The sequence below is a fragment of the Erythrolamprus reginae genome, chromosome 1, assembly GCF_031021105.1.
Source record: "Erythrolamprus reginae isolate rEryReg1 chromosome 1, rEryReg1.hap1, whole genome shotgun sequence".
Classification (NCBI taxonomy): domain Eukaryota; kingdom Metazoa; phylum Chordata; class Lepidosauria; order Squamata; family Dipsadidae; genus Erythrolamprus; species Erythrolamprus reginae.
This window is the reverse complement of record NC_091950.1, coordinates 324,221,082-324,246,679: the sequence shown is the minus strand read 5'-3', so window position 1 is coordinate 324,246,679 and position 25,598 is coordinate 324,221,082. Positions and strand designations below refer to the sequence as shown.

The window sequence follows — 25,598 nt, the reverse complement described above, 5'->3', positions numbered from 1 at the left end:
GTAATGCAACTTAAAAGGTGAAACTTAATATATGAGAGATACTCATAACATGCAAGGCAAGATAATTCAAGCCGTGATATGTCATAATTGTGATGATTATGGGGTACAGCTCATGAAAATTCCAAATCCACCATCCCAGAAAATTAGAATATTACATGCAATCAATAAAACAAGGATTGTACATAGAATTTTGGACCTCTGAAAAGTATAAGCATGCATATGTACTCAGTACTTGGTCTGGGTCCCTTTTGCAGAAATTACTGCCTCAATGCAGTGTGGCATGGACGCTATCAACCTGTGGCACTGCTGAAGTTTTATGGCAGACCAGGATGTTTCAATAGCAGCCTTTAGCTCTTCTACATTGTTCAGTCTCATGTCTCTCATCTTTCTCTTGGCAATGCCCTATAGATTCTCTATGGAGTTCAGGTCAGGTGAATTTGCTGGCCAATCAAGGACAATAATCCCACAGTCATTGAAGCAGGTTTTTGTGCTTTTGGCAGTGTGGGCAGGTGCCATGTCCTGCTGGAAAAGTTAAATCACTATCCCCATAAAGTTCATATGCGGAAGGAAGCATGAAATGCTCCAAAATCATCTGGTAGACAGCTGCGTTGAACCTGGACTTAATGAAGCACAGTAGACCAATACCAGCGGATGACACGGCTCCCCAAATCAACACAGACTGTGGAATCTTTACAATGGACCTCAAGCATCTTGCAGTGTGTTCCTCTCCATTCTTCCTCCATACTCTGGGGGTCCTTGGTTTCTGAATGAGATGCAAATGTTTCCACAGACTGTGTTGATTTGGGGAGCCATGTCATCTGCTGGTGTTGGTCCACTGTGCTTCATTAAGTCCAGGGTCAACACAGCCGTCTACCAGGAGATTTTGGAGCACTCTATGTTTCCATGTGAATATGAGCTTTATGGGGATGGTGACTTCCAGCAGGACTTAGCACTTTCCCCCACTCTAAATAATTACTGAAATAAATGAACATTAGCATGATATTCTAATTTTTCGAATTTCACCTGTATATTTCAGAGCAAGAAACCTCTTTGGGGTACACGTAAGGATTCCTAAATAATGAAATGGTTAAGTCCTTACAAGAATCAACTGCAGACTCTCTGAGTAAGTAAGGGTTCTTTTTATTAGAGCAGAAGGTAATGGTTCACAGAATGGAAACAAGACAACAACAACATGGCTGTGCCTGGCAGCTATATATATCCCGGGCTGCCAGGCTGAGCCAACCAATCACCTTGCAGTATTTTCCCGCCCAAGGAATATGGGGCGGGTACAAGGCCTAACTGTCCTCTGGACACAACAGAAATAATTCTCAAAACCATGATGGTGTAAAGACAATTTAGTTCAAGGAATATTAGAACAATCTTTCCAGACTGTATCTAAGAGGGACAGCTCGTCCCACAGAAGGGATTTTACCACAGAAAGATCCACTGTGGATCATCGATATAGGGTCAGTCTTTATTAAATGGACCAAGTGAAATTGAACCCTTATTTGAAAAGAAAGCATCACAAAAGCAACTCTTTCTAATGAAGATGATTGAAGGTGATGAAACAGAGCTCTCTGTTTTCTCACCTTCAATCATCCTTATTTTTATTTCATTAGAAAGAGCACATTTTTCTATCATATATGTTGCTTTTGTGATGGTTTCTTTTCAAATAAGGCTACAAAAATCAGTCAAGTGGACACCTATAGAAGAATGACCCTATAATAAAATGAGATAAAATGACAGAAAGCCATTGAAGACAACAAAGCTTGCATAACACATTTTGGTTTCAAAATGTCACAATTCACAAAACATTCCTACCTAATAATGCTCTCCCACACCACCCACAACCTACAACCAATCAATGTCCAATACCGAAGCCACTTTGAAGTGTCCCCCTTTTTTAGTTGTTAAATTTTTGATACGCTTAAAACACATATTAGTTCAATGAGGGTCAGAGCTGTTATGCAACTGATGCGAAGTAGACTAAACTTCTTCAACTTCATTAGGATTTCATTTCAACCAATACATTCTTGCAGGTAGTGAAAATAGTGGCTGGAAGGGCCTCTATGTCTGCTAGCTCTAGACAAGAAGGGAAATCTATGGTAGACATTTAATTATCTTGATCTATGGGAGATAAATTGAAAACCAAAACTCTTTAGAAAGAACAGAGTTACATTAAACAATAACATCCATATACAAGACCGTGAAGCCCAGGGCAAAAGGTCAGTTAAAGTATTGGAAGAAAGAAGTATTAGAATTAATCTGAAGTGGGCAGAAGGAATAAAGAATAAAGAAGAATGGAGCCTTTGAGAGAAGATTGAGGGTTGAGAGAAGGAAATCAACTATATGGAGGTTTTTTCCTAGTATGTCATTAAGATCCTTGTTTAGCTATGCCCTGAAGAGCTTAGTCAAGCATATTCAAGCATCTCAGTCACCCTGACATGATTGGACCAGATAATTCATTGCATAATGGTTAAGATAAATTCAGCCCATTTTCTGAGTTGAAAGAAAAAGAAGGAAACAGCACTGCATGGGATAATGTTTCTACAAAGTATGGGCAAAATAAGCCATTAAACCAGGGATGCTAAATTTAAAATACTTTTATAGCTTATTCTATTGAAAAGGAGACAGACACTGGAGCCTTTTATAATGGTTCAGAAATGAGACTCAAGAAAATGTAAAATTATATTTTTATCCTCAACAATGAAAATAGCTAGCTGGTGAATATATATATATATATATATATATATATATATACAGTATATATATATATATATATATATATATATATATATATACACACACACACACACACACACACACACACACAGAGAGAGAGAGAGAGAGAGAGAGAGAGAGAGAGAGACAACTTTATTTCTCACATTCATGAATTTCCCACAGACCTGATAAAGAGGACAGTCTACAAAATTTGGGGAAAATATGCTCTAAAGTTGCTGCGCAGATCCCAAATTTTGTGGATGGTCCCCTTTTGAATTGCTTCAGTCCGAATTCTACCAAGCAGTTCACACAACTAGTCTCTTATTTTCTCCTCATTCATTTTTACAACTTTTCCTTTTGTACAGAAAAATCAGGATGCTTATCAAATTGTGGGGCACAAATGTATCCTACAAGTCACTCCATAAAGAAACTACATTCACATTTTAACATAACTTCAGTCCAATCTTCTACATCCTCAAGCATTTTTCAGGATGCACATCACTTTCATGATCTTTCCATACAATTTAATTAATTTAATCTTTATAACACAAATAGGCCTCAACGTACTATCACAATTGAGCCTAAACTTTCTAGTGTTGAGTTTAACATTTGTTAAGTCCATTTTGAGCCATTTTACGACCTTTCTTGCCACAGGTAATTAAGTGAATCACTGCAGTTGTTAAGTTAGTGACATGGTCATTAACTGAATCTGGCTTCCACACCGACTTTTGTTGATCGCAAATAACGATAGCATGACCCTGGGACAGTGCAACAATCATAAATATGAATCAATTGCCAGGCATCCAAATTTTGATCACGTGACCATTAGGGTGTTGCAACAGTCGGATGTGTGAAAGTAGTTATAAATCACTGTTTTCAATCCTGTTGTAACTTTGAATGGTCAGTAAGTGAATTGTATGAATATGACTACCAATACATATTCATATATTTTTGCAATCAAGTTATAATAGTTTCACTCTAATTTCTTTCACATTTTTCTTTTCTTCCATGTCTTTTTAAAATGTCTTTCCTTTTCTTCCAAATCTCTTTCCCACCCCCACCCCCAAGATCCACTCTTGACTACCAAGAAATGGTTTATCCCTACTATGGATTCCTACTCCTTCATGCATCCTTCACTAATTATCTCTATCACAAACTATTAGTTTGTTGCAAAACTCAAAACCAGAAGCTGGATTAATAAACTTCTTTATACTTCAGATGGATTAATAAACTTCTTTATAAATATAGCAACAGATGAATTTACAATATCATTTGCAGAGTTTTTCAAGCAGACAGCAGAGAACAGTTAGTTTCATTTCAGCAGAGTTCAGAGTGGAAGAGTACAGAGAGGAGAGAGTGCGGAGTGAAGAGTGAGCAACGCCCAGCCCTTAAGCTTTAGTTTCAATTCTCTGCACAGACTCAAAAGTAGTTAGCTCCTATTGGCTGACTGAGTTGCTATGCCTATTCATTGGCTGACCTTGTTACCACTGGCTCTCCCAGTCATGAATATTCTAAAGCAAACAAATACATATTTTAAGAGTTATAATAATTCCTTTGGCATGTGAATAGAGAAATAACCTTATGTTTAACCATGTATTTGTTACAGACAAATCTTTTTTCATAAACTTTTTGTAATTTACTGCATGATTGGAAAAAAAGTTGGAAACAAAAAGGAAATGTCTCCTCTTTGCTACAACATAAACTGAATTCTCAGAGGTCTGATGGGAAAAAAAGCCTTTTTAAGAAGCCTTTTGAGCTTCTTAAAAACAGCTGGTAGCCATAGCTAGAAACATCAAGGGTAAACATATCTTTGTTCTGATCAATAAATGGGAATTCTTGCATTTTACTCCACTATGGATGTAGTCTTAGAAAATGGAGTAGGATTATCAAGATACTATTAATCAAAATTAATATTTTCAGAGTCAGATTTTAACAATTAGGCTGATAAATCACTTCAAATTAACCAGGGCAGCTACTGAGGAAGCACATGAGCAGGAAAAACAGAAAATCCATTTGGGGTTTGTTTCTATTATAAACCATCTGCAGAAACATTTGCTATAGGCTAAATAAATCTAATAAATGTGACTTTTTAACAAATGTACTGTCCTAATCATTGTTCCTGCTCTTGTTCATAGTACACATGTCTACCTCAGCTTCTCTTTGAATCAGACAGCCACAGGAGTTTTATTATAAAGCTATAAGTGGAGATAAATAAAAGGTATAAAATGTATTCTAGAAGATCAGCATCACTAGTTATACAGCAGGTGCTCTTAACATGGTAAATATGCCAGGTAATACTTGCCTATTGTATCAAACTAATAAATTGAGTGTAAATTCTAAAAAATGAACTATAATTTCTTAGCTCCATATTTTTCATTTTATGACAGGAGCTTTTATACTCCAATTTCATTTAACTGGAACAGTCTTAGAAGATAAATGCTACTAATTGTACTCTAAGTTTTGCAATCACGTTTTTATTTTAAACATGACCTAATAAAGCTGCTTTATAATTATCAATCCAAAAAGCTCTCTCTAATGATTTTTCACATTTAGCACTACAAAAGAATAATTACATTTTAGTATTGGAATGGAGCTTAGAGAGGTAACGAATCTAATACTTGCTCAGTGTAAGAAACTGCAATGATGACGCCCGTCAGAAAGCTATCTGTTTAATATTTCCAGAGAAAGAGAGTCTGCTTCCTCCTGCAGAAACTGCTGAAATTAATACTAGCATCCCTTCTATTAAATCTTCTCTTACATAAATAAAGTATAGCTTTAACCTTGCTTCAAGGACTAGTTTCCAAAATATTCTGGATACACTGCAGAATTGGACACAGCACTGTACTAACTGGCCACAAAAAAGTAAAACAGAACAATATACAGTGTTCCCTCGATTTTCGCGGGTTCGAACTTTGCGAATAGCCTATACCACGGTTTTTAAAAAAATAGTAATTAAAAAATACTTCGCGGGTTTTTTTCTATACCATGGTTTTTCCTGCCCGATGATGTCATATGTCATTGCCAAGCTAATAATTTTTGCAAATAAATAACAAAAAAAATAATTATTGTTAATAAATAATTATGTTTATAAATATCAGAATCACTAAGTGTTTTATTCAAAGGTGAGTACCAGTAATAATGGTGAGTAAATGGTTGTTAAGGGAATGGGAAAGGATAATTTAGGAGTTTAAAGTGTTAAGGGATGGCTTGTGATACTACTGTTCATAGCCAAAAATGGTGTATTTACTTCCGCATCTCTACTTCGCGGAAATTCGACTTTCGCGGGTGGTCTCGGAATGCATTTCCCGCGAAAATCGAGGGAACACTGTACCATCGTTTTTGGAGTATAAGACGCACTGAAGTGTAAGATGTACCTTAGTTTATGGAGAGGAAAATAGGGAGGGGGGGAGAATTCTGCCCACCAGGTATTCATATAGCTAGTCTTTAACCTGGTCAGCTTCAGCATATTAGTTCACTTGCTGGTTTTGAGGTTGGGGGTGGTGGGGGATAAGCTTCAGCACATTCGTTGGCTCACTGGTTTTGAGGTTGGGGATGGCTGTGCTGTGCTTCTAAAGCACAGCTGATTGTCGGAGGGAGCAGTAATTAGAAAAGCAAGCAAAGCACGGAAGATCGCTTAGCTCATGTTTGGACTGAAAAACAGCTTCAAAAGCACAGCTGATCCTCAGAGGGAGCTCCAGTGGCTAAAGCAGGCAAAGCGGGGAAGGTGTAAGAGAAGGCAGCAGCTGCTCCAGGCAGCCATTTTGGGCACCATGTATAGAGCGTTTGGAAGCTGAAAACATAATGCATGGAACCCAAAAACACAAGGATGGGCAAGGCTATAATTGGAATGTTTGTTTGTTTGTTTGTTTGTTTGTTTGTTTGTTTGTTTGTGTTGTGGTTAGCTCTGGCCCAGCTACTGCCCCAAGGAATGTGGAGGTGAGGGAGACATCCACATGCCACAGGCCTGTTTTGCTCCCAGTAGAATCTGCCGACGAAGTCTCCTCTGCCCAAGGAAGCGTGAGTGACAGGGAAGAGGGGAGTTTGGCAGACAGCCCAGGAGGAGATCAGTCATCTGTATCATCCCTGGATTCTGAACAATGACACATCCATGCATGCGTAGAGTGATGCATAGGAGACAACAACTGAAGGATTATTACAAGAGAAAATGAGGCCACCTGTGGTTGGGTGGGGCTGCTGTAATTAGTGCTACAGATAAAAGTGCAGCCTGGTGTTTTAGTCTCATGGCAGTTTATCTGATTCATTGTTTCGTCAAGATTGTGGGTTTTGCTCTTCAGGATTGTGTGTGTGGACTCTCTGGACTTTAGAATTGGATTCAATTTCCCAGTTATTCGGTGAGCAATTGGACTTCATTTCACATGTGCCTTGTGTGTACCAGAAAATCCCTTTGACATTTAAAAAGGGAGCTGTTTCTGGTTTTCTGTTTATAAAAACTTTTGGGTTTTCCTTTTATCATGTGGTGTGTGTCTTCCTGGACTAATTACCCTGTAATTACAGGCGGCTGAGACACGCTGGCAGAACAGTTTGTTAGATTTCTATGTCGTCCTTCTTGAAGTGACTCAAGGCAGCATACAACATTGTAAATACAAACAATTTATGTGAGAAATCTAATTATTTAAAAAAGACATATACAAAAATAATAAAAATCTAAAACCCCTTATGCAGTCATCCACATTCACCAGTTCAATCATTCATATCGCCCGGGGACAATCTCATGGCTTACGGTCCCCATGCCCCCGGGCAGAGATAGGTCTTCAGAGCTTTACGAAAGACCAGGAGGGAGGGGGCAGTATGTATCTCTGGAGGGAGTTCATTCCAGAGGGCCAGGGCCGCCACACAAAAGGCTCTTCCCCGAGGCCCCGCCAGGCAACATTGTTTGGCCGACGGGACCTGGAGAAGGCCAACTCTGTGGGACCTAACTGGCCACTGGGATGCATGAGGAAGAAGACGGTCCCAAGACTCACACAAATTTTCAGTCTCTTTTAGGAGGAAAAAAATGCTCCCAAAAATATGGTATCTTTACCAGACTTTTGCCTGAACAGATGAGGAACTTCAATGTTGCTATCAGCACAATTAGGTCCTGCATGGTTATTCCTACATAGAATAACTGTTCAAAGCAGTGCAAATGCCATTCCCTTTCAGAAGTCCTCTTTCATTGTGTGAGGACAGAAGAAAAAACAGGTAGGCCATGTTTTCCAGCACAAGAGCCCTTCGCATATTCAAGTCACTGCCTGAACATAGCTAATTAACTCTTGCGATTTGGATGCTATACTTCCATCCAAGAATTCAGAGTTATACTTCTTGCTCTACTATTATATGGGAAACAAAATGATTTCTAGAAAAGCATTTTCAAATTTCGGCTGAAAAAGTATCGAAATGACATACTGTACTTAATTTAGTCTGCAAAATGCTTCAGCAGTGTCAATATTATGAATCACTTGTCCCCAAAAAGACAAATTTCAATTACACTTAGCCAAGGGAAGCTGCACATTTAATGAGCGATACTGATATAGGAACCTGATGACTTCAAAGCAGAAATACAGGCCAAGTAACCATATTTTGTGTGACTTTACTGAAGAACTAAACAGAAGTTTGCTTTCCCGCACGCCCCACCCTCCCCATAGATTACATTCAGCCAATCAGCAATGGAAACTGATATTCCAGCAATGAAGAAAAATATATTCACTTGTGTTATTTAGGACATTAACAGAAGAACAGATTTGGGAAGTAATTTATCATCGAAAATGGCTAGAAAGGAAGTGATAACCTGCCTTCGATTGTCCCACGCGATATTTTCACAGCTTCCCATTCCATGACCTAAATCTCATTAAAAGCACTGCAAGCTGGTTTGACCTACATGTAGTGAGTGCTACATAATATTACAACACAGATATTATTCTAAGATATGTCGTATTGCCATACATTCTTTAAATATTTGAATATTTATAATTTTGAGCAGAAAATGAAACATTAATTTGTTGGATCAAGTTATTTTATTTTTTGGTGCATTGCATTTATATCCTGCCTTTCCTTAAAGGTTCCAGGCAGCATACATTAAGGGTTACCCCTCAATTAATGACACCACAACCCTGTAAGACACATTAGACTGAAAGAGAGTGACTGACTCAACACCACCCAGTAAGCTTAGTAGCTGAGTGGAGAGGGGGGTTCTGGGAGGGAGACTGTATAGAGCGCTGGTGAGACAACATTTGGAATACTGTGTTCAGTTCTGGAGACCTCATCTACAAAAAGATATTGATAAAATTGAATGGGTCCAAAAACAGGCTACAAAAATGGTGGAAGGTCTTAAGCATAAAACTTATCAAGAAAGACTTAATGAACTCAATCTGTATAGTCTGGAGGACAGAAGGGAAAGGCAGGACATGATCAAAATATTTCAATATGTTAAAGTGTTGAATAAGGTTCAGGAGGGAAGTGTTTTTAATAGGAAAGTGAACACAAGAACAGAGGGGCACAATCTGAGGTTAGCTGGGGGAAAGATCCGAAACAACGTGAGAAAATATTATTTTACTGAAAGAGTAGTAGATGCTTGGAACAAACTTCCAGCAGATGTGGTTGGTAAATCCATAGTAACTGAATGTAAACATGCCTGGGATAAATATGTATCCACCCTAAGATAAAATACAAGAAATAGTTTAAGGGAAGACTAGATGGACCATGAGGTCTTTTTCTATGTTTCTATGACTTAAACCTGGAGGCAGCGAGCACATGCAAGCTGACAGTGCCTGTCAGCCTGTGTGGCACAGGTGAGTTAATTACCTATCCAAGCAGCAGGCAGAGGCAGGGAGAGGCATGCAATCTCGATGCACCACACAGGCCACAAGAAAGCCAAGTCAATGGGACGGAGCGGGCGGCCGACCACAGGAGGCTCATCATCACGTCTCTTGGCTGGCCTGCAGCCCACGCGTGTCGAGATTACCTGCCTCACCACCACCCCGCCTCTGCCTGCTGCTTGGACAGAAAATCAACTCACCTGCGCTACACAGGCTGCACAACCCCGGAGTACACTGATCAAGGGACCGGTGGGCTGCAGGTGCCGCCGGATACTGTCAGTCCCTGTGCTCTTATAGCCCCTTGTACATGAGCCAGGGGCAGGGGCACCCAGCTGGCCTGATCACCCTGGAATCAAGTTTTCCCAAAAATAAGCCCTAATGCTTATTTTTGAGACCAAAAAATATAAGACTGGGTCATATTTTGGGGAAAACATGGTAATTAATCAATCGATCGATCAATGGATCTTCCATCTTAAAAATGCTTAATTCTCCTATAACTCCTGTTATGAAGGTATTGCTTATAAAAATACAACTATGTTTTTAATATTTCCTTCTAAAAGTTTCTGTGTTTAGCAAAAAATGAAAAGTTGAGATGGCATTAAAAATATTGCATGTGCTCATTTTATGCAGGAAGTTCACTGTAAAACTTCAAGCATCATCTCACCATTTGCTGTATTCAATCTGAAGTTATCCAGAAATTCCTCCAAAAGTTCTGATTGGTTATGTGGGGGCAAGAACTTTCTTGCCTCCTTGGAAATGACACCATCTTGCAAAGAAGTATATAATGTCTTAGCGCCTTTGAGATTTGTGGTCAATGTTAGATGCACGCTTTTCTCCGAGAACAGCAATTCCATCTGCCTGAGATCAAGCTCAGATACAGATTCTCCATTTATAATCAAAATTTCATTGCCAACACACAAGCCTGGGAGCAGGAAAAAGCAAAAGACAGACAGGGTAGACACAACAGCAGGAGGGCACAATAAAGCATATTGTAACAAACAATTAAAAATGTTTTTTTAAAAAATCTTACCACATGAAAGTTTATGGAATGTATTATGATGAAATAATAAATCCAACAAATGTTTTGCAAAAAATAAGGTTTACATAACATAAGTATCCTGCTTGTTATAAAGCACAATAGTAGAGCAACTTTTCCATAGTTTAATAAAGCTGTCAAGGCAGTGAACTAGCATAAAAAGCTACTGGTCTAAATCCTTTTTTCAGCATTGCACACAAATAAATAAATAAAATAAATTTATTTTTAAATTCTAAAGCCTTCCCTTCCATTTTAGCTTAGAATTTCATCCAGTGAGTACAATAACCAGAAGATAGTTAAACTGAACAAAATCCCTGGGAAAATGGGCAATAAAGGAATGTAAGAAGTGAGTGGATTCAACAGCCGTGAAAAACGACATTGGATCCTATCATCCTTGTCATGTAGAATTAATAACAATTTGAAGCATAAATAAAGACATGGATTGATGTGGCAAGATGAAATTCTCTGAATAGTCTTATAGCAAAATTGATTTACTCAGCTAAAACTCTATTTAACTCAATGTGTTGTCTAGGATAGGGCTGCTGAAATCAGTGATTTCACCCAATGAAGTAGATGATATTTCGCTCAACATGTTTTCTCTATTCATATACAATAAATGCACAGCTATCTGCTTGCTTCTTGGAGAACAACTCTCTAGCATGGCTACCCACCATGTGTATATGGAAGCCCGGGGAAGTGCCGCATTTGAAAAGCTGGGGCTTGGGCGCAAGAGGAGGGTGGCTCGGGGTTCCTCCCTCTCTCCTCCCCCCCCCCGCCCTCCTCAGCGCCCCTGTCTATCGGAGCAGAGAGGGGTTTGGCGGTTTCAAGGTGGTCCTGCTCAGGGAAGGCTGCATGGGGAAGACTTCTCTAGTCCTCTGTTACTGTGAGAACAAGACAAGCATATCACCACTCTGCAGGCATTTTTTCTAACCAAGAAGCTAAATATTGGAGGGAAAAGAGTAAAATTGCTCTTCCTCTGGATAATTGTACAAGAGACATAGGCACAAGGGGAAAAAAGCCACAGCTTGGCTTCCATGCTCGCCCCCGGAGGAGGGACAGATCGGGAAAACCCATGGTGTTCAAAAAAAACACTGAGTATTTTTTTCATTAATATTTTTTCAAAACCCCTGGTATAGCCCTTCCGCGAAAGTCGGACCCGCAAAAGTCAAGGGACCACTGTACTCCAAGATTGGCACATGTTACACCTCTGCTCTGTGAATTGCATTGGCTGTCAATTTGCTTCTCAGTCAAACTAAAGGTGCTGGTTATGACATTTAAAGCCCCACGTGGCATGGGGTCAAATTATTTGAGGGACCACCTGTCCCCAATTGCCCGGACCCCATGCCATCAGGTCTGACAGGAGAGACATACGGTAGGCCCCTTAGCCAAGAATCTTCACTTGGTAACACTCAGGATGAGGGCTTTTTCTCCTATGTAACAAGCCCCCTGGAATATAATTCCTTCAAGGTGAGGTTGGCCCCAATCCAATGGATCTTCTGAAAGTCCCTCAAAGTTTGGTTTTGCTATTGGACTTGGGAATCCCATGAAAATGTAGAGCTTGTTAAATGACACTGGGCACTGTTTATAAGTCAAGACTACACTCTCCCTTCTTTTTATTATTGTAATTTTTAGCTGCCATCAGTTGAGTTTAATGGTTGAATTTTGTATTTTTATTTTAATTGTGTACACTGCTTAGAGTCACATGTAAGCAAGACAGACTGCCATATAAATTCAATCAGTATTGGGGTACCCACAATACACCTGGGATCGCCAATCTGGTAGCAAAAATGGCAATATCATGTGCATCTGCGTGTCCCTGCCATGCACATGCGCAGCCCCGCATACCCCCGTGCAAGATTATGCTTCCGTGCATACGCGGAAGTAAAGAAATCAGCAAAAACCGCCGAAATATCACATGAGGACACTTGCACGTGTGAGATTTTGCCAATTTTCGGCCTTTCTTTGCTTCCGCACATGCGCAAAAGCAAAGAAGTCAACAAAAATCACCAAAATCTTATGCATGCGAATGTTCTCGCACAAGATTTTGGTGGTTTTCGCTAATTTCTTTGCTTTCATGCATGCGCAGAAGCAAAATCTCATGTGGGAGTGCGCCCGCCCGCCTCCAGGACCGAGCCAGTAGGGAATCACCGAATTCAATTGAATGAACATGCTGTGCTATAATAATGCTACGCTGTCCATCTCTATAACAAAAATCTTCCCCTGTCAGTGCTAGGAATCTAAGAATGTTTTGATAGACCTACCCACCACCAAAAAGGAAAGAGATAAAATGATTCCTCCCTCCATACACCCATACACCCTCCCTTGAATATTTGTATCCTGTCTATAACTTATATTTTAGGTGGCTTATTTTAGTTTTAGATTTATGCATTATAAAATAATGTAAATGAGAGAAACGGCACAAACCTTCTCTGTAAGCTATCCCATCGGGAAGAACATCACTTATAAAGATATGGGTAAGATGCTGGTGTTCATCAACTTGTACTGTGACTGCAAATCCTGGAATTTAAAAAAAAAATCAGATTTGCCTTCTTTAAAAGTGTGAGTCATTACCACTGTCTTAAAATAAGCTACACAGAATTAGTATTCAGTAGCAATTCCCCAGAAAGAATATATTTTTATATTACTTAAAATGCTGTGTCTCGTTAATACTGTATACATCTTAAATAACATAGAAGTAAAATACAGGCCATTGGAAAATAATTATTAATGACAGAATATCATTGTTTGTAGTCTTATAACCAGGGCTGGACTACTGCCCGGATGGGGGAGAATGCAGTGGGGTAGCGAAAATGGAGCTCTACCCCAGAGCACCCAATTTGCACCGAAAGATATTGAAAGAAAATACAGGGTGTCCTGCATAAGCCACACCTACAGTGTGGTAGTAAAAATTTTGGTAGCCCTTCACTGCTTATAACATCGTATCTTAAACAGAGGGCATGCCATCTTTCTTAATCTTTAAAACCAAATCACTCTTATCATAATTTCTTTTGGTTCCATTTATCTAAAGGCCCTATGTACTTCATTCTATCAAAATCTTCTCTAAGAAAGTTAAACAGAACCCCAACTTCAAAGACACACTATATCCTTGGCTAACAATATAAGAAACAGAACTAAAGGACTAACCAAGTCAACAAAGCAAGAACTTTAAACAGTTTCTTCATTCAGTTAATTGCTGACTTACCAAAATCAACTACATCCTCTTTCTTAGTAAGATGCGCATGGTAGATGCTCAAAGGAAAGATTTCTATTTCGTCATATATCTGTAGGAGAGATAATATAATCTCAAGATGAACTGGGGATAGATACACAAGTTCAAACAACAAATAAACCCAATAGTGTCACTATTAGAATCAGCTCTTCCATTAAGCAGATGCTTTGTGAGGCTGTTTTTGGAAGCTATTAAAGAGTAGAAAACTGCCAACTATCTTATCAACTCTACTGGGATTCTGTACCTCATTTGTTAAATTTTATTTCAGTCACTGTACAGTATTTTGGACTAGAGCACTGAAAAAATGACATTTATATTTTAAAATTATGATAGTTAACTTAAAAAATCATTTAACATATTAAAGCCAACATGATAGAGAATCTACCCATAATCTATATTTAGACAAGAAGCAAAATTTCACCTCTGTCTGTTATTGCCTAGATTCAGTTCTAATCCTTTAAGTAATTTTTTCCCTGGCTTGGTCACACTTTCGGTATGAATGATGTGCTACTTAAAAAAACAACAACACCTCAAGTATCAAGTACAGGTGAAGAGGGAGATAGCTTTGTTCTCTTTAGCTGTCCACTCTTGCGTAGACAAATAAGGTCCTTCAGCTCACTTGACATGTGATGACAACAGATACATGAATAAAGCTGCTGCCTTATCACTTCTGTTTTTGGCTCCTAATATAACAGAGCAGCAATAAATCAAGGCGGTGTTACAAAGCTCAGGGAGATTAGAATCACCAGGCAGTTTAGCAGACTGTACTGAATATCAGTGAGAATGGTGAGAACTTCTCTTCTATAAATGGTGGCATGCCTCACCCTAACTTAATAAAAAGTTGTAGGGTCTAAATTCTGAGGCATATGAAAAACAGATCTCCTCTTAAAATAACTACATAATTCTTTCGTTTTAATGTAACCAAAAAAATACAAAATACCTGGGAAAATAGCCTATCTAGGTTTTGCTTTAATTACATTCAAATTAAAATGTATTTTATTCTGGTCCCCATGCCATTTATTTTCTTTCTTTAGCTAATTTAAAAAAAAACACCTTCGGAGAGGGGCGGCATACAAATCTAATAATAAATAAATTTGTCAGAGTATAAAATGCACCTTTTTACTCCCAAAAAGAGGGTCAAAAATTGGGTGTGTTGCCCACCTGTCAGCCTCCCACCCTTCAGAGTTTTGGCAAAAATGGAGCATGCAGAGACCAAAAAAGAGCGTTGCGTTTCAGGCAGCAGGTAGTTCTGGCCAGTGCTGCCACCCAAAAACTCTTTCCTCCTCAATTTCAAAAAGAGAGCTACCCGCCACCCAATGGTCTTTTTTGGTTTTTGCAGGCTCCGTTTTTGGAATCAGGGAGGGGATCTTCTGCCTGAAAACACTTTCCTCCCCGATTCCAAATACGGGGCATATTCCAACTGAGCATATTTATTGATTTTGGTGGTGATGTGTGCTAAACTGCTGGGCAATTTGTGCCGGAAGATTCAAATTATTTCAATACTTTGATTAATATTTCAGGCTTTGTGTGCTCAGGTCAGTTAATTTCCTGCCCATTCCAAAAACAGAGCATGCAGAGGCAAAAAAAAAGAGCATCACAATTCAGGAGATAGTTTGTTCCGACCAGCACTACAGTCTGAAAACACTTTCCTCCAAAAATGGGGCATGTCTTTTTTCCTAATTATATTATATAACCTTAATCTTACTCTCATATTTACCTTCTTACAAAATAATTTTTTTTACTCTGTTTACTATCATTTATTATTCTTATACGTTTCAATTAACATGATAAGATAGATAAATGGATTATTAATAGTAATAAGATACAAATACCAACCATCAAAACAGTGAATTTTTGTTACAATGTAAGATATACACTTTGAAATGTAATATCATATAACAAATACCTCTACCCTTTTGTTCCTATGTACCCCTTCTCCCCCTCCCCACTTACCCCTTGTTATTTAATAAACTTAATTTTTTTTAAAAAGAGCATCACGTTTCGGGCAGCAGACAGCACCAGTTGCACGCCCCATTTTGGGAAAGATTAGAAAGATTAAAATATTTTCCAAAAACGAAGCATGCAACCAGTACTTCCCGCCCCCCCAAAACATGATGCTCTTTTTTGATCTCCGTTCACCCCATTTTTTCAACCAGGGAGGAAAGTGACTGACCAGAGTACACAAAGCCTGAAATAGTAATCAAGATATTGAAATAACTTGGGTCTTCCGGTACAGCCCAGCAGTTCAGCACACATCTCCCCCAAAATCAATAAATAAAAATCTCCAAATTAAGATATCAAGAAACCCGATTTGAAGAATCAGGCAGGGGAATAGTGAATCTCTGTGGCTCTTGTGTCCCCCACCTCACCCATTCCAGTTAAATGCCCAGAATGGTTTTTTTCTTGTGCCCTCCCAAAATTAAAATGAATTTTATACACTGGTATGTCTTATACTCCAAAAAATAAGATATTCAGTACAGCTTTTGCAATGCCAAATAAAGACTATGTGTGATTTTCCAGATGAAAAAGAATGTTCCTAAAACAACTCGCATCTAATTTTTAGCAACCTGTTCTTTTACATCAAGTACAGCTTGGGCTAAATTTTACATATCCAGATTGATATGTAATCTGGATTGCATAGCAGTCTGCTCAGGCAATCTGTATTAGCTTTGTTTTTGCTCATTCTCTTCAGACATAGTCCAATACACTGGAATGTCACCAAATTGGAGAGGGCTATTTCAAGCATTTACCTGCAACCAATATTGAAAGACCAGGATTCTAATGTTTTTTGCCATCTCATAGAGAAGTTATTTGTGTCTAATTCCATTTTGGCTATAAGGAGATTGCTCCATTAAGAAGCTTTTGTTCATTTCTTGGGGTTAAAGATTATACCGTCCTTGGCAAGTTATATTCCTTAGGTGTCTCTTATTCTAAGGTGGATAGTTCACAAAATATTGCACATGTTGTTCTGTCCAGCTACACAATCCTGCAAATTTTTGTCATATTTTCTGTAGAATTTTTTTTAAAAAAATTATCATCTCTCAAATAAAGATTCTGATCATTCTTGAGCCCGTGCACTTACCTGGTCTTGAATATATTCATACATTTCGGGGATACAGTGTTCAGTGTTTTCGCCAATAAACCTTCTGAGTTGTAAGCCATAATGTCTTGGATCCATTTGCTTAATCTAAAAGACAGGGAAGGGGGGGGATATATCATTTAGGAACTATTTGTACAAATATTAATCACAGCAGATACAGATATACAGTTCAACTTTCCTTCAGTCTTAAATGTGTCACTTTCTAAAATAATAATACGCATCTTCATAAATAAATCGTGTGGTTTACATATCAGTGCAATTCTGTTGCTTTTAGTAACCAAGAGTTTCTAATATTTTTTAAATCCCCACTACCATTTCTCATGCTATTTCAAACAACAACCCCAAAATGTCATCATAGGTAACATGCTGGTTAAAGATCAATAGTGTGTTATGTAAGTACATTCCACAAACAATTACTATTTTTTAAAGGTGATTTTCATTCACAGAACTTTTCCATTTGTCTCTGAGATTCTCTTGCCACCTAGTGGTCATTTATGATATCTTACAGTTGCCTGTTAAGGTCAAGTGATAAAAACTGAGTTTAAAAATCCACTCTGGGGTCTTAATGGATAGATTATTATCAGAAAAACTATCTCTAGGATACAGGGATAAGGTTAATACTTTTCTCCCAGTTTTTAGGACAAGGTGGTTGCAATATGTTGCTGTTGGCCAGTTTTACCATCTTATTCATTGTTTATTTTATCTGGATTACAGGGGGTTATTGGGGTTTATTTTATTTATTTATTTATTGTTAGAGTTGAAAGGGACCATGAAGGCCATCAAGTTCAACCCCCTGCCCAAGCAGGAGCCCTATAGTACACCAGTCAAGTGGCAGTTCAATCTTCTCTTTAAAATGTCCAGAGTGTTGGAGTTCACAACGTCCGCTGGTAGGTTGTTCCATTAGTTGATCGCTCTGACCATCAGGAAGTTCCTCCTTATCTCCATGTTGAATCTCTCCTTGGTCAGCTTCCAGCCATTGTTCCTCATCTGCCCCTCTGGTGCCCTGAAGAATAAAGTGATCCCCTCCTCTCTGTGACATCCCCTCTTATACTTGTAGACTGCTATCATGTCTGCTCTGGCCCTCCTTTTCTCTAGGCTATCCATTCCAAGTTCCCTCAGTCTCTCTTCGTAAGTCTTGGTTTCCAATCCCTTAATCATCTTGGTTGCTCTTTTTTGCACCTTCTCCAGAGTTTCAATATCTCTTTTGAAGTGTGGTGACCAGAACTGAATACAGTACTCCAGGTGTGGTCGGACCAGGGCGTAGTAGAGTGGTATTAGGATTTCCCTGGTCTTGGAGTGTATTCCCCTGTTGATGCATCTTAGGATTGTGTTGGATTTTTTTAAAGGTGATTAGATTTTTTTTATTGTGTTGACTTTATTTGAGCCACTAGAGTCAATTGGAGTGGGATGGTATAGTAGAATGAATGGATGAATGGTTTATTTTTTTCTACATCAAAACCAATTAGATTATTAAATATTGTTTAAAGATACTTAAATTTTAAATTACTCATATTTTGCTTGCTTAATTTTATACTTAAGGGAAATGGGTGCAATTACATGATAATATTAAGATGTAGAACAATGTACCTTGCAAGCCAGGATTAATACATCGTTTATTTTGTGACTTGGCTTTAGGGTTAACATTACTCCTTCACCATCAGGATACCGAACGAATGACTGGATATCCCAGATATTTTCTTTTGAAGCATTTTCTGGAGCTGAGTAGTAAACATTTAGAAATTCATCTACTTTCTGCTAAGAGAAAAAAATATACAGAGTTTAGCAAATATTCTTTTAAATAATAAAGTATGAAAAAACACATTTCAGATCACGATGTCTTTATTTGTGGTTTATTTATAGATTTGAGTAAAGAATATAATTATAAATGAAGTATTTGTAGCAGACTTTCAATATTTTTGCATCAGTATTTTAAAATGTTTTCTAATCAATTTTAAATAAAAATGAAGACCTTTATTAAGATGGAATAGAATGAAAAAAGCAACATAACTTTCATTGCTATTCCTACCAGATAAGCAAACCATTGAAATTTCAGGTGTGACATGCTCCTGGTTCATTAGTGCAGTGTTTCCCAACCTTGGCAACTTGAAGATATTTGGACTTCAACTCCCAGAATTCGCCAACCAGCATTCGCTGGCTGGAGAATTCTGGGAGTTGAAGTCCAAATATCTTCAAGTTGCCAAGGTTGGGAAACACTGCACTAGTGCCTGTCGGTCGTAGAAGAGCCCATCACAAAGGGAGTGTGAAGCTCTGCCTACCTGCCCGGACACCGCCATTTGGATTCTTTTACCCTCTGTGCATACACAGGAGGCTTTGCACATGTGCAGAAGGTAAAAAAACCAAAATGGCGTCTGAGCAAGTGGGTGGAGCCTCACACTCCCTTCACAACCGGCTCTCCTATGACCAACAGGCACGAGCGAACCAGGAGCAATTGGCTACTTGACCTTGAAGAAATTGCTATTGTTGGTTTGCTTTCAGTTTCTCATAATTATTTTCATAAGCCATTCTTTTTAAAATGAAATTTGCTATTTATTTGTGTTTGTGTTCCTATATATATACATACATACAGAGGCATAAAGTTGATTTGATATTAGCTTAAAGTTTAATTCAGAACTTTCATCAACAGAGGGCAGTGTAGATCAACATCACTCATACAGAATACTGTACTATGAAGTTATGGTGCACCCACATGAGTTTACATTTCTTTTTCCCTCACATTCAAAAGTCAGCAAAAATTCATTCATGGGTGTCTATGGAGGTTGTCACAGTCAGCCGAGTCATGATTGTCCCAAAGGTGCTTTTTCAAGAAACAACTGGACTTTCTTTGTTTTTCCTTGAAGATTATTATTATTATTATTATTATTATTATTATTATTATTATTATTATTATTTATTAGATTTGTATGCCGCCCCTCTCCGAAGACTCGGAGCGGCTCACAACAACAATAAAAACAATATTATAGCAAAACAAATCTAATATTAAAAGAAGCCTATAAAACCCTATCATATTTTTTTAAAAAAACCCAAACAGCACATTCATACGAGACATGAAACAAAATATAAAAAGCCTGGGGGAAAGGTGTCTCAACTCCCCCATGCCTGGCGGTATAAGTGAGTCTTGAGCAGTTTACGATGTTTAAGATGTTTCACTTCTAATCCAATTAGCTGCCCCCTCCATATATGTGCATAGGCCTCACCGGAGAGAGCGAAAACGGCCAAAAAGAAGCCCAAAAATTTAAAAAAAGCACCCTGGAGCTGACAGGGCAACACCTCACATGCCCTCAGATATGGCATGTGTGTCATAGGTTCGCTATCACTGTTCTAGGGATTTCAGAAAGTGACTGGCGCTAAGATCACCCAGTTTGCTTTTTGCCCAAGGTGCAACTAGGAGTTTCTAGCCTGAGGCCTTAACCACTACACCAAAGTGACCCTCTTAATATTCATACAACATCTGCCCAAATAGTATTAGGTTTGCCAAGATTAGAAATATTGTTTTAAAAAAATTGTGGTAGAAACAAAAATCCACATAATTTTTAAAAGGAAGAAAGGCTGATTAAGTTCAAGTTCGATTTATATTTTCCAACTTTAAAACTAAGTGGCTAGACTTCTCCTCTCAGTTAGCTCTGCTCTGTAACTAATATCACAATACTTCATTCATTTATTCCACAAAGTTCTGACAACACATTGAGTTTTCCAGCAATTTATGCCAACTCTGTAATGTGCACGACATTTTGCTTGAAAAGCAGCTGGTTGCTTCATAACTTTCCTGTCTTTGTCTCCATTTTTATATGAAACACCTCAGAAAACCTGTGTGCTTCACTAAAACCATCAGGAAATGGCGAGTGGTTTAGCAAGCTACAATTAATCATTTCTTTGAGTAAATGAATGAGGCATTATGAAGCCTGCAGCAGCTCCTCTATATACAGCTATTTAATTCATTTAAGTACTTCTACAGCTGGAATGCCATGGTTTATTCATTTAGCAGACATAAGATTGGGGCTAATTCAGTGAAGCAAGTGCCACAAATTTGGCTTCACATCAAAGTATTTTCACAATCGATGTATTTTCTTACTGTCCTTAGAAGCAAGACCATACAAGCAAGCATGTTAACAGCGAAGATACTTTCAATGGGACCATTTTAAATGCACACTTGTCCATCTTGCATAAAGCAATGCCGTCATATCCCATAGCAATAGAACTTTGGATACAGAGGACTTATATTTAAAATACTTTTACTTACGAGGAAATATAATTTAAAAAAAAATAGAGGTAGTCTTCGACTTTCAATAGTAAATTTAGTGGCTGTTACACTGAAAAAAGTGACTTCATTTATTTATTTATTTATTTATTTATTTATTTGATTGATTGATTGATTGATTTGATTGACTTGGAGCTGCTCACAACAAGAAACAATACAAATCCAATGATTAAAACAAATTTAAAACCCTTAATATAAAAAAACAATCATACATCTCATACAGACCATATATAAAGCGGAAATGGCCCAGGGGAATCAATTTCCCCATGCCTGATGACAGAAGTGGGATTTGAGGAGTTTGCGAAAGGCAAGGAGGGTGGGGGCAGTCCTAATCTCCAGGAGGAGTTGATTCCAGAGGGTCGGGGCCGCCACAGAGAAGGCTTTTCCCCTGGGTCCCGCCAGACGACATTTGAATGCTTGACAACTCATGCATATTTACGGGGATTGCGCATGTGCCGAATTGCTTTCTAGGCATTTCACCTCTGGCTCCGAACAAAGATAAAATGTAAAGAGTTTTCTCCCTCTTAAAAAGACTATAAATCTTCCTTAGAAAAATATAGGAAGAAACAAGAATCTGTCGGCATCAAAGTGAGTTTGAAGATTTATGATTTCAAGCAAAGACGGAGGCGCTTTCGCTGTAACAAGGAAGTGATAAGTGAGTACAATAAATCTTAAAATGGCGGAGGGAGGGAAAGACCTCTCTAGTCTGGCTAACATTGAGCAGAAGTTAGATAAACTTCTGGAGATTTGTAGCGGGTTTGAACAGAGATTCAACAAAGTTGAGAATAAAATGGAACAGATGGATTTAGAAGTTAAACAAATTAAAAAGGAAGGGGATTCTTCTGCTGGAAAGATACTGAAAGTTGAGAAACAAGTGATGGATTACGATGGAAAAATAAGACAAATAAATGACAGAATCGCAAATTTGGAGGACAGACAGAGAAGGAGGAATTTGCGTTTACGAGGGTTCAGAATGGATTTGCCCTCTGAATTTAAGTTAACAGAAGCTGTCTGTGCTTGGCTAAATAAACAGACAGGCGTGGAGGTCAGCGTGGAGGAGCTGTTACGGGTTCATTGGGCAGCCCCCAGGAGAGACGGCAGACAGAGAGATGTGATCATCGCTTTCCTTAGTGAAAAAAAAGCAGAGATGATTTATAAAACTTTGAAGACTTCTACGAGCCTTAAACAAGACGGAAATGAGATAAGGGTTCTGAGGGATCTTTCCTGGGAAACCCTGAGAGCGAGAGCTGTGTTGAAACCAATTGCAAGCCGGCTATATCAAAGTGGAACCAGATTTAGCTGGGGCTATCCAGTGGCCATCTTGGTGTTCCAGGACAATAAAATGTACAGAGCATGCTCATTGGAGGAGGGAAAGGCTTTGCTGGATCAACTGGGGATTAAGTTTGATGAAACTGGAGCACTAGCATATGAAGAAGAAGAGGCTTTTGACGGTCGGAGTACCCCTGATGAGGAGGAAAGACGAAGGGAAGAGCAGCTGAAGGAGTTAAGCGGGCAGGTGGAGGCCATCAGAAAGGAGCAGAGAAGAACACGGGCTCAGCGTGAGAAGAGAGCCAGAAAGTGATGGTGTTTGGTCCCTTGTCTTGTTGTGGGGGGGGGGGGGGAAAGGAAAAGGAAAAGAATTATTACTATTACTATTACTATTATTGTTGTTGTTATTATTATTATTTTTCTTGGAGATGCCTTGGGATTCCTGTATATCTGTCATTCAGTGGGGGAAGTCTAAGGGGGAGAAAAAGGGGGTTTAAGAATTTAAAATTAAAGAAGAAATTAAAGAAGGAATTATTTAAAGGAGAAAGGAGGGGGGGAGAAGTTTTCTCTTTTATAAAATTAAAAAGGGTTGAAAGAGGAGCTAGTTTGAGTGGGAACGCAATCCAGAAAATGTGCCTCAGGTATGGGCAAGGTTTTTTCTTGTCTTCTCCCCTCTCAGTGGGGGGAGCACAGGGGGAGGCACGTTGGGGGGGGGGGTAATAGGGGTAAAGAAAAGGGAAAAATATAAACCAAGGGCAAAACAAGAGGGGAAAAGGGTGTTTTTGGTATATTATGACGGAGTGTAAGATAATGGTTTTAAATGTGAATGGTTTGGGATCGGATTTGAAACGTTTTAGGATATTAAGGATGGCTAAGCAATATAAGGTGGATATTATGATTTTGACAGAAACACATAAAAGAAGGGGAGGAAGGGATAACTTGATTAATGATAGAAATTGGAAATGGGTGTTTGAGTCAAGAGGAACGCAAAATAGTCGAGGCACAGCGATTCTGATTCATCAGAGGGTTAATTTTGAAGAGGTGGGAATTCAGAAAGACAGAGAAGGAAGGTGGATATTTGTTAAAGGGAAAATAAATCAAAAGAAGTTGACATTAGCAGCAATTTATGCCCCAAATGGGAAAACAAAACAATTTATAATAAATACTAAGAAGAAGTTAGACAATTTTAAGGAGGGCTCAACTTTTTTGGCAGGAGATTTTAATATGCAATTAACAAATGGGAATGCAAATAGCAGGATGTTACATTTAAATAGACTTAATATGGTGGATCTACATGCAGATATTTTAAACAGAGCTACATATTATTCAGCAAGATATCACACATTTAGCTGCATAGACTACATATTAATGAACAGGGGAGGTAATATACAAGTTAAAAAAGTAGACATTAAAAGTATATGGATATCAGATCATGCCCCACTATTGGCAGAATTGGAAATAGGTCAGGAACGAAATCAAAAAATTTGGAGATATAATGCAGTTGTAACTGCTAGGGAACAAGATAAAGAGAAATTGCAAACAGAGTTATCAGAATATTTTAGAATTAATGATGTGGGTGGTATTAAACAATCAATTGTATGGGATGCATGTAAGGCCTTCATGAGGGGACAATGCATATGTATGGAAGCAGATATTAGGAAGAGGTGGGGTAGAGAGAGGGAAAGGAAGATAAGGGAAATAGATTTGATACAAGAGCAGTTAAGAATGACGAAAAGTAGAGATTGGAATAGTTTACTGAAATTGAAAAAGAAACAGTTGATGGTGTATGATGAGATTAAATGGAATAAGATGAGAATGGCGATGCGACAAAAAATACAGAGTTGGGGGACAAGATCAATGCAGCAAATGGCGAGATATCTGAAGAAGAGGAAAGAAAAATCATGTATTTTAGCATTGAGGGACACCAGTGGAGTGGTTAGATATGGTAATGACCAGTTAGAGGAGATAATGAGGAAATATTATGAAGATTTGTATAAAGAGGAGCAAGTGAAGATAGAAGTCCTCAAGGTTGGGAAAATAGTAAGTGAAGAAGACAAACAAATTTTGAATGCAGAAATTACACAAGATGAAATTGCTAGAGTAATTAAAGGGTTAAAACAAGCCAAAGCACCGGGCCCAGATGGGTTTACAGGGGAATTTTATAAAACTTATGTGAATGTTTTGCTGCCGCATTTGGGGAAATTGTTTAATAATATATTGTCAAATCGTGATATCCCGCAGACATGGAAGCTTTCAGAAATTGTTACCATTCCGAAGATGGGTCGAGATTTAAGAGAGCCTGGGTCTTACCGTCCGATCAGTTTGGCAAATCAGGATTATAAAATATTTATGAAAATACTGGCAAATAGATTAGAAAATATTTTACCAAAAATAATTGAAGAGGATCAATATGGATTCGTGAAGGGAAGGAAAATAAGTGAACCAATTAGAAATGTAATGAATGTGATGCACCATGCTACCGCTACTAAAAGGAAATTGGGAATTTTGAAATTAGATGTTTATAAAGCGTTCGATAAAGTTAACCATAGTTATTTATATAAATTATGTAACAAATTAAATATGGGGGAAAAATTTTGTGAAACTATAAAAGAGATTTATAAAGGAAATGAAGCATATATAAGAGTGAATGGACAAAGAACGCAGAGTATTAAAATATTAAACGGCACCAAGCAGGGATGCCCTCTGTCTCCAAAATTATTCGTAATAGCAATAGAGATCTTAGCTAATAAGATAAGACAAGATAACACTTGGGCAGGATATAGAATAGGGAAATTAGAAATGAAAATAAATTTATTTGCAGATGATGCAATTATATTGACCCAGACCCCGATGGAGATGATTAAAGGTATAATAAATATTTTACAAGAGTTTAAGCAGGAATCGGGACTGTCGGTTAATATGGAAAAATCAGAGATTATGTGTTTAAATACAGATCCGAGAGAACAGATAGAAATTAGGAAAGAATCAGGGTTGAAATTAGGACTTAAAAAAATAAAATATTTGGGAATTTGGTTATTAAAAAACCCAGTGAAAATGGAAGAGATTAATTATAGAATAACATGGAGGAAAATGTTGAAACAGATGAGGAGCTGGAAAGATAAAAAGCTAAGGAGACTCTCCAAAATAAGAGCTTT

At 38.2% G+C, this 25,598-nt stretch overlaps 1 protein-coding gene across 4 annotated transcripts in view; it reads right to left on the bottom strand.

Annotated features, from left to right (window-relative positions):
- The window catches only part of TIAM2 (TIAM Rac1 associated GEF 2), a 183,198-nt gene that overhangs the window by 60,685 nt on the left and 96,915 nt on the right, over positions 1-25,598 (bottom strand). Inside the window, exons 10-14 of one of the 4 annotated variants that reach the window (XM_070733750.1) lie at positions 18,486-18,653; positions 16,881-16,985; positions 13,772-13,850; positions 12,994-13,086; positions 10,198-10,455 (exon numbers count right to left, since the gene is read on the bottom strand). In XM_070733750.1, coding sequence (XP_070589851.1) covers positions 10,198-10,455; positions 12,994-13,086; positions 13,772-13,850; positions 16,881-16,985; positions 18,486-18,653 — 703 coding nt within the window. The remainder of the gene's footprint in view (positions 1-10,197; positions 10,456-12,993; positions 13,087-13,771; positions 13,851-16,880; positions 16,986-18,485; positions 18,654-25,598) is intronic. The other 3 variants (XM_070733751.1, XM_070733752.1, XM_070733753.1) reach the window with 3 other exon arrangements.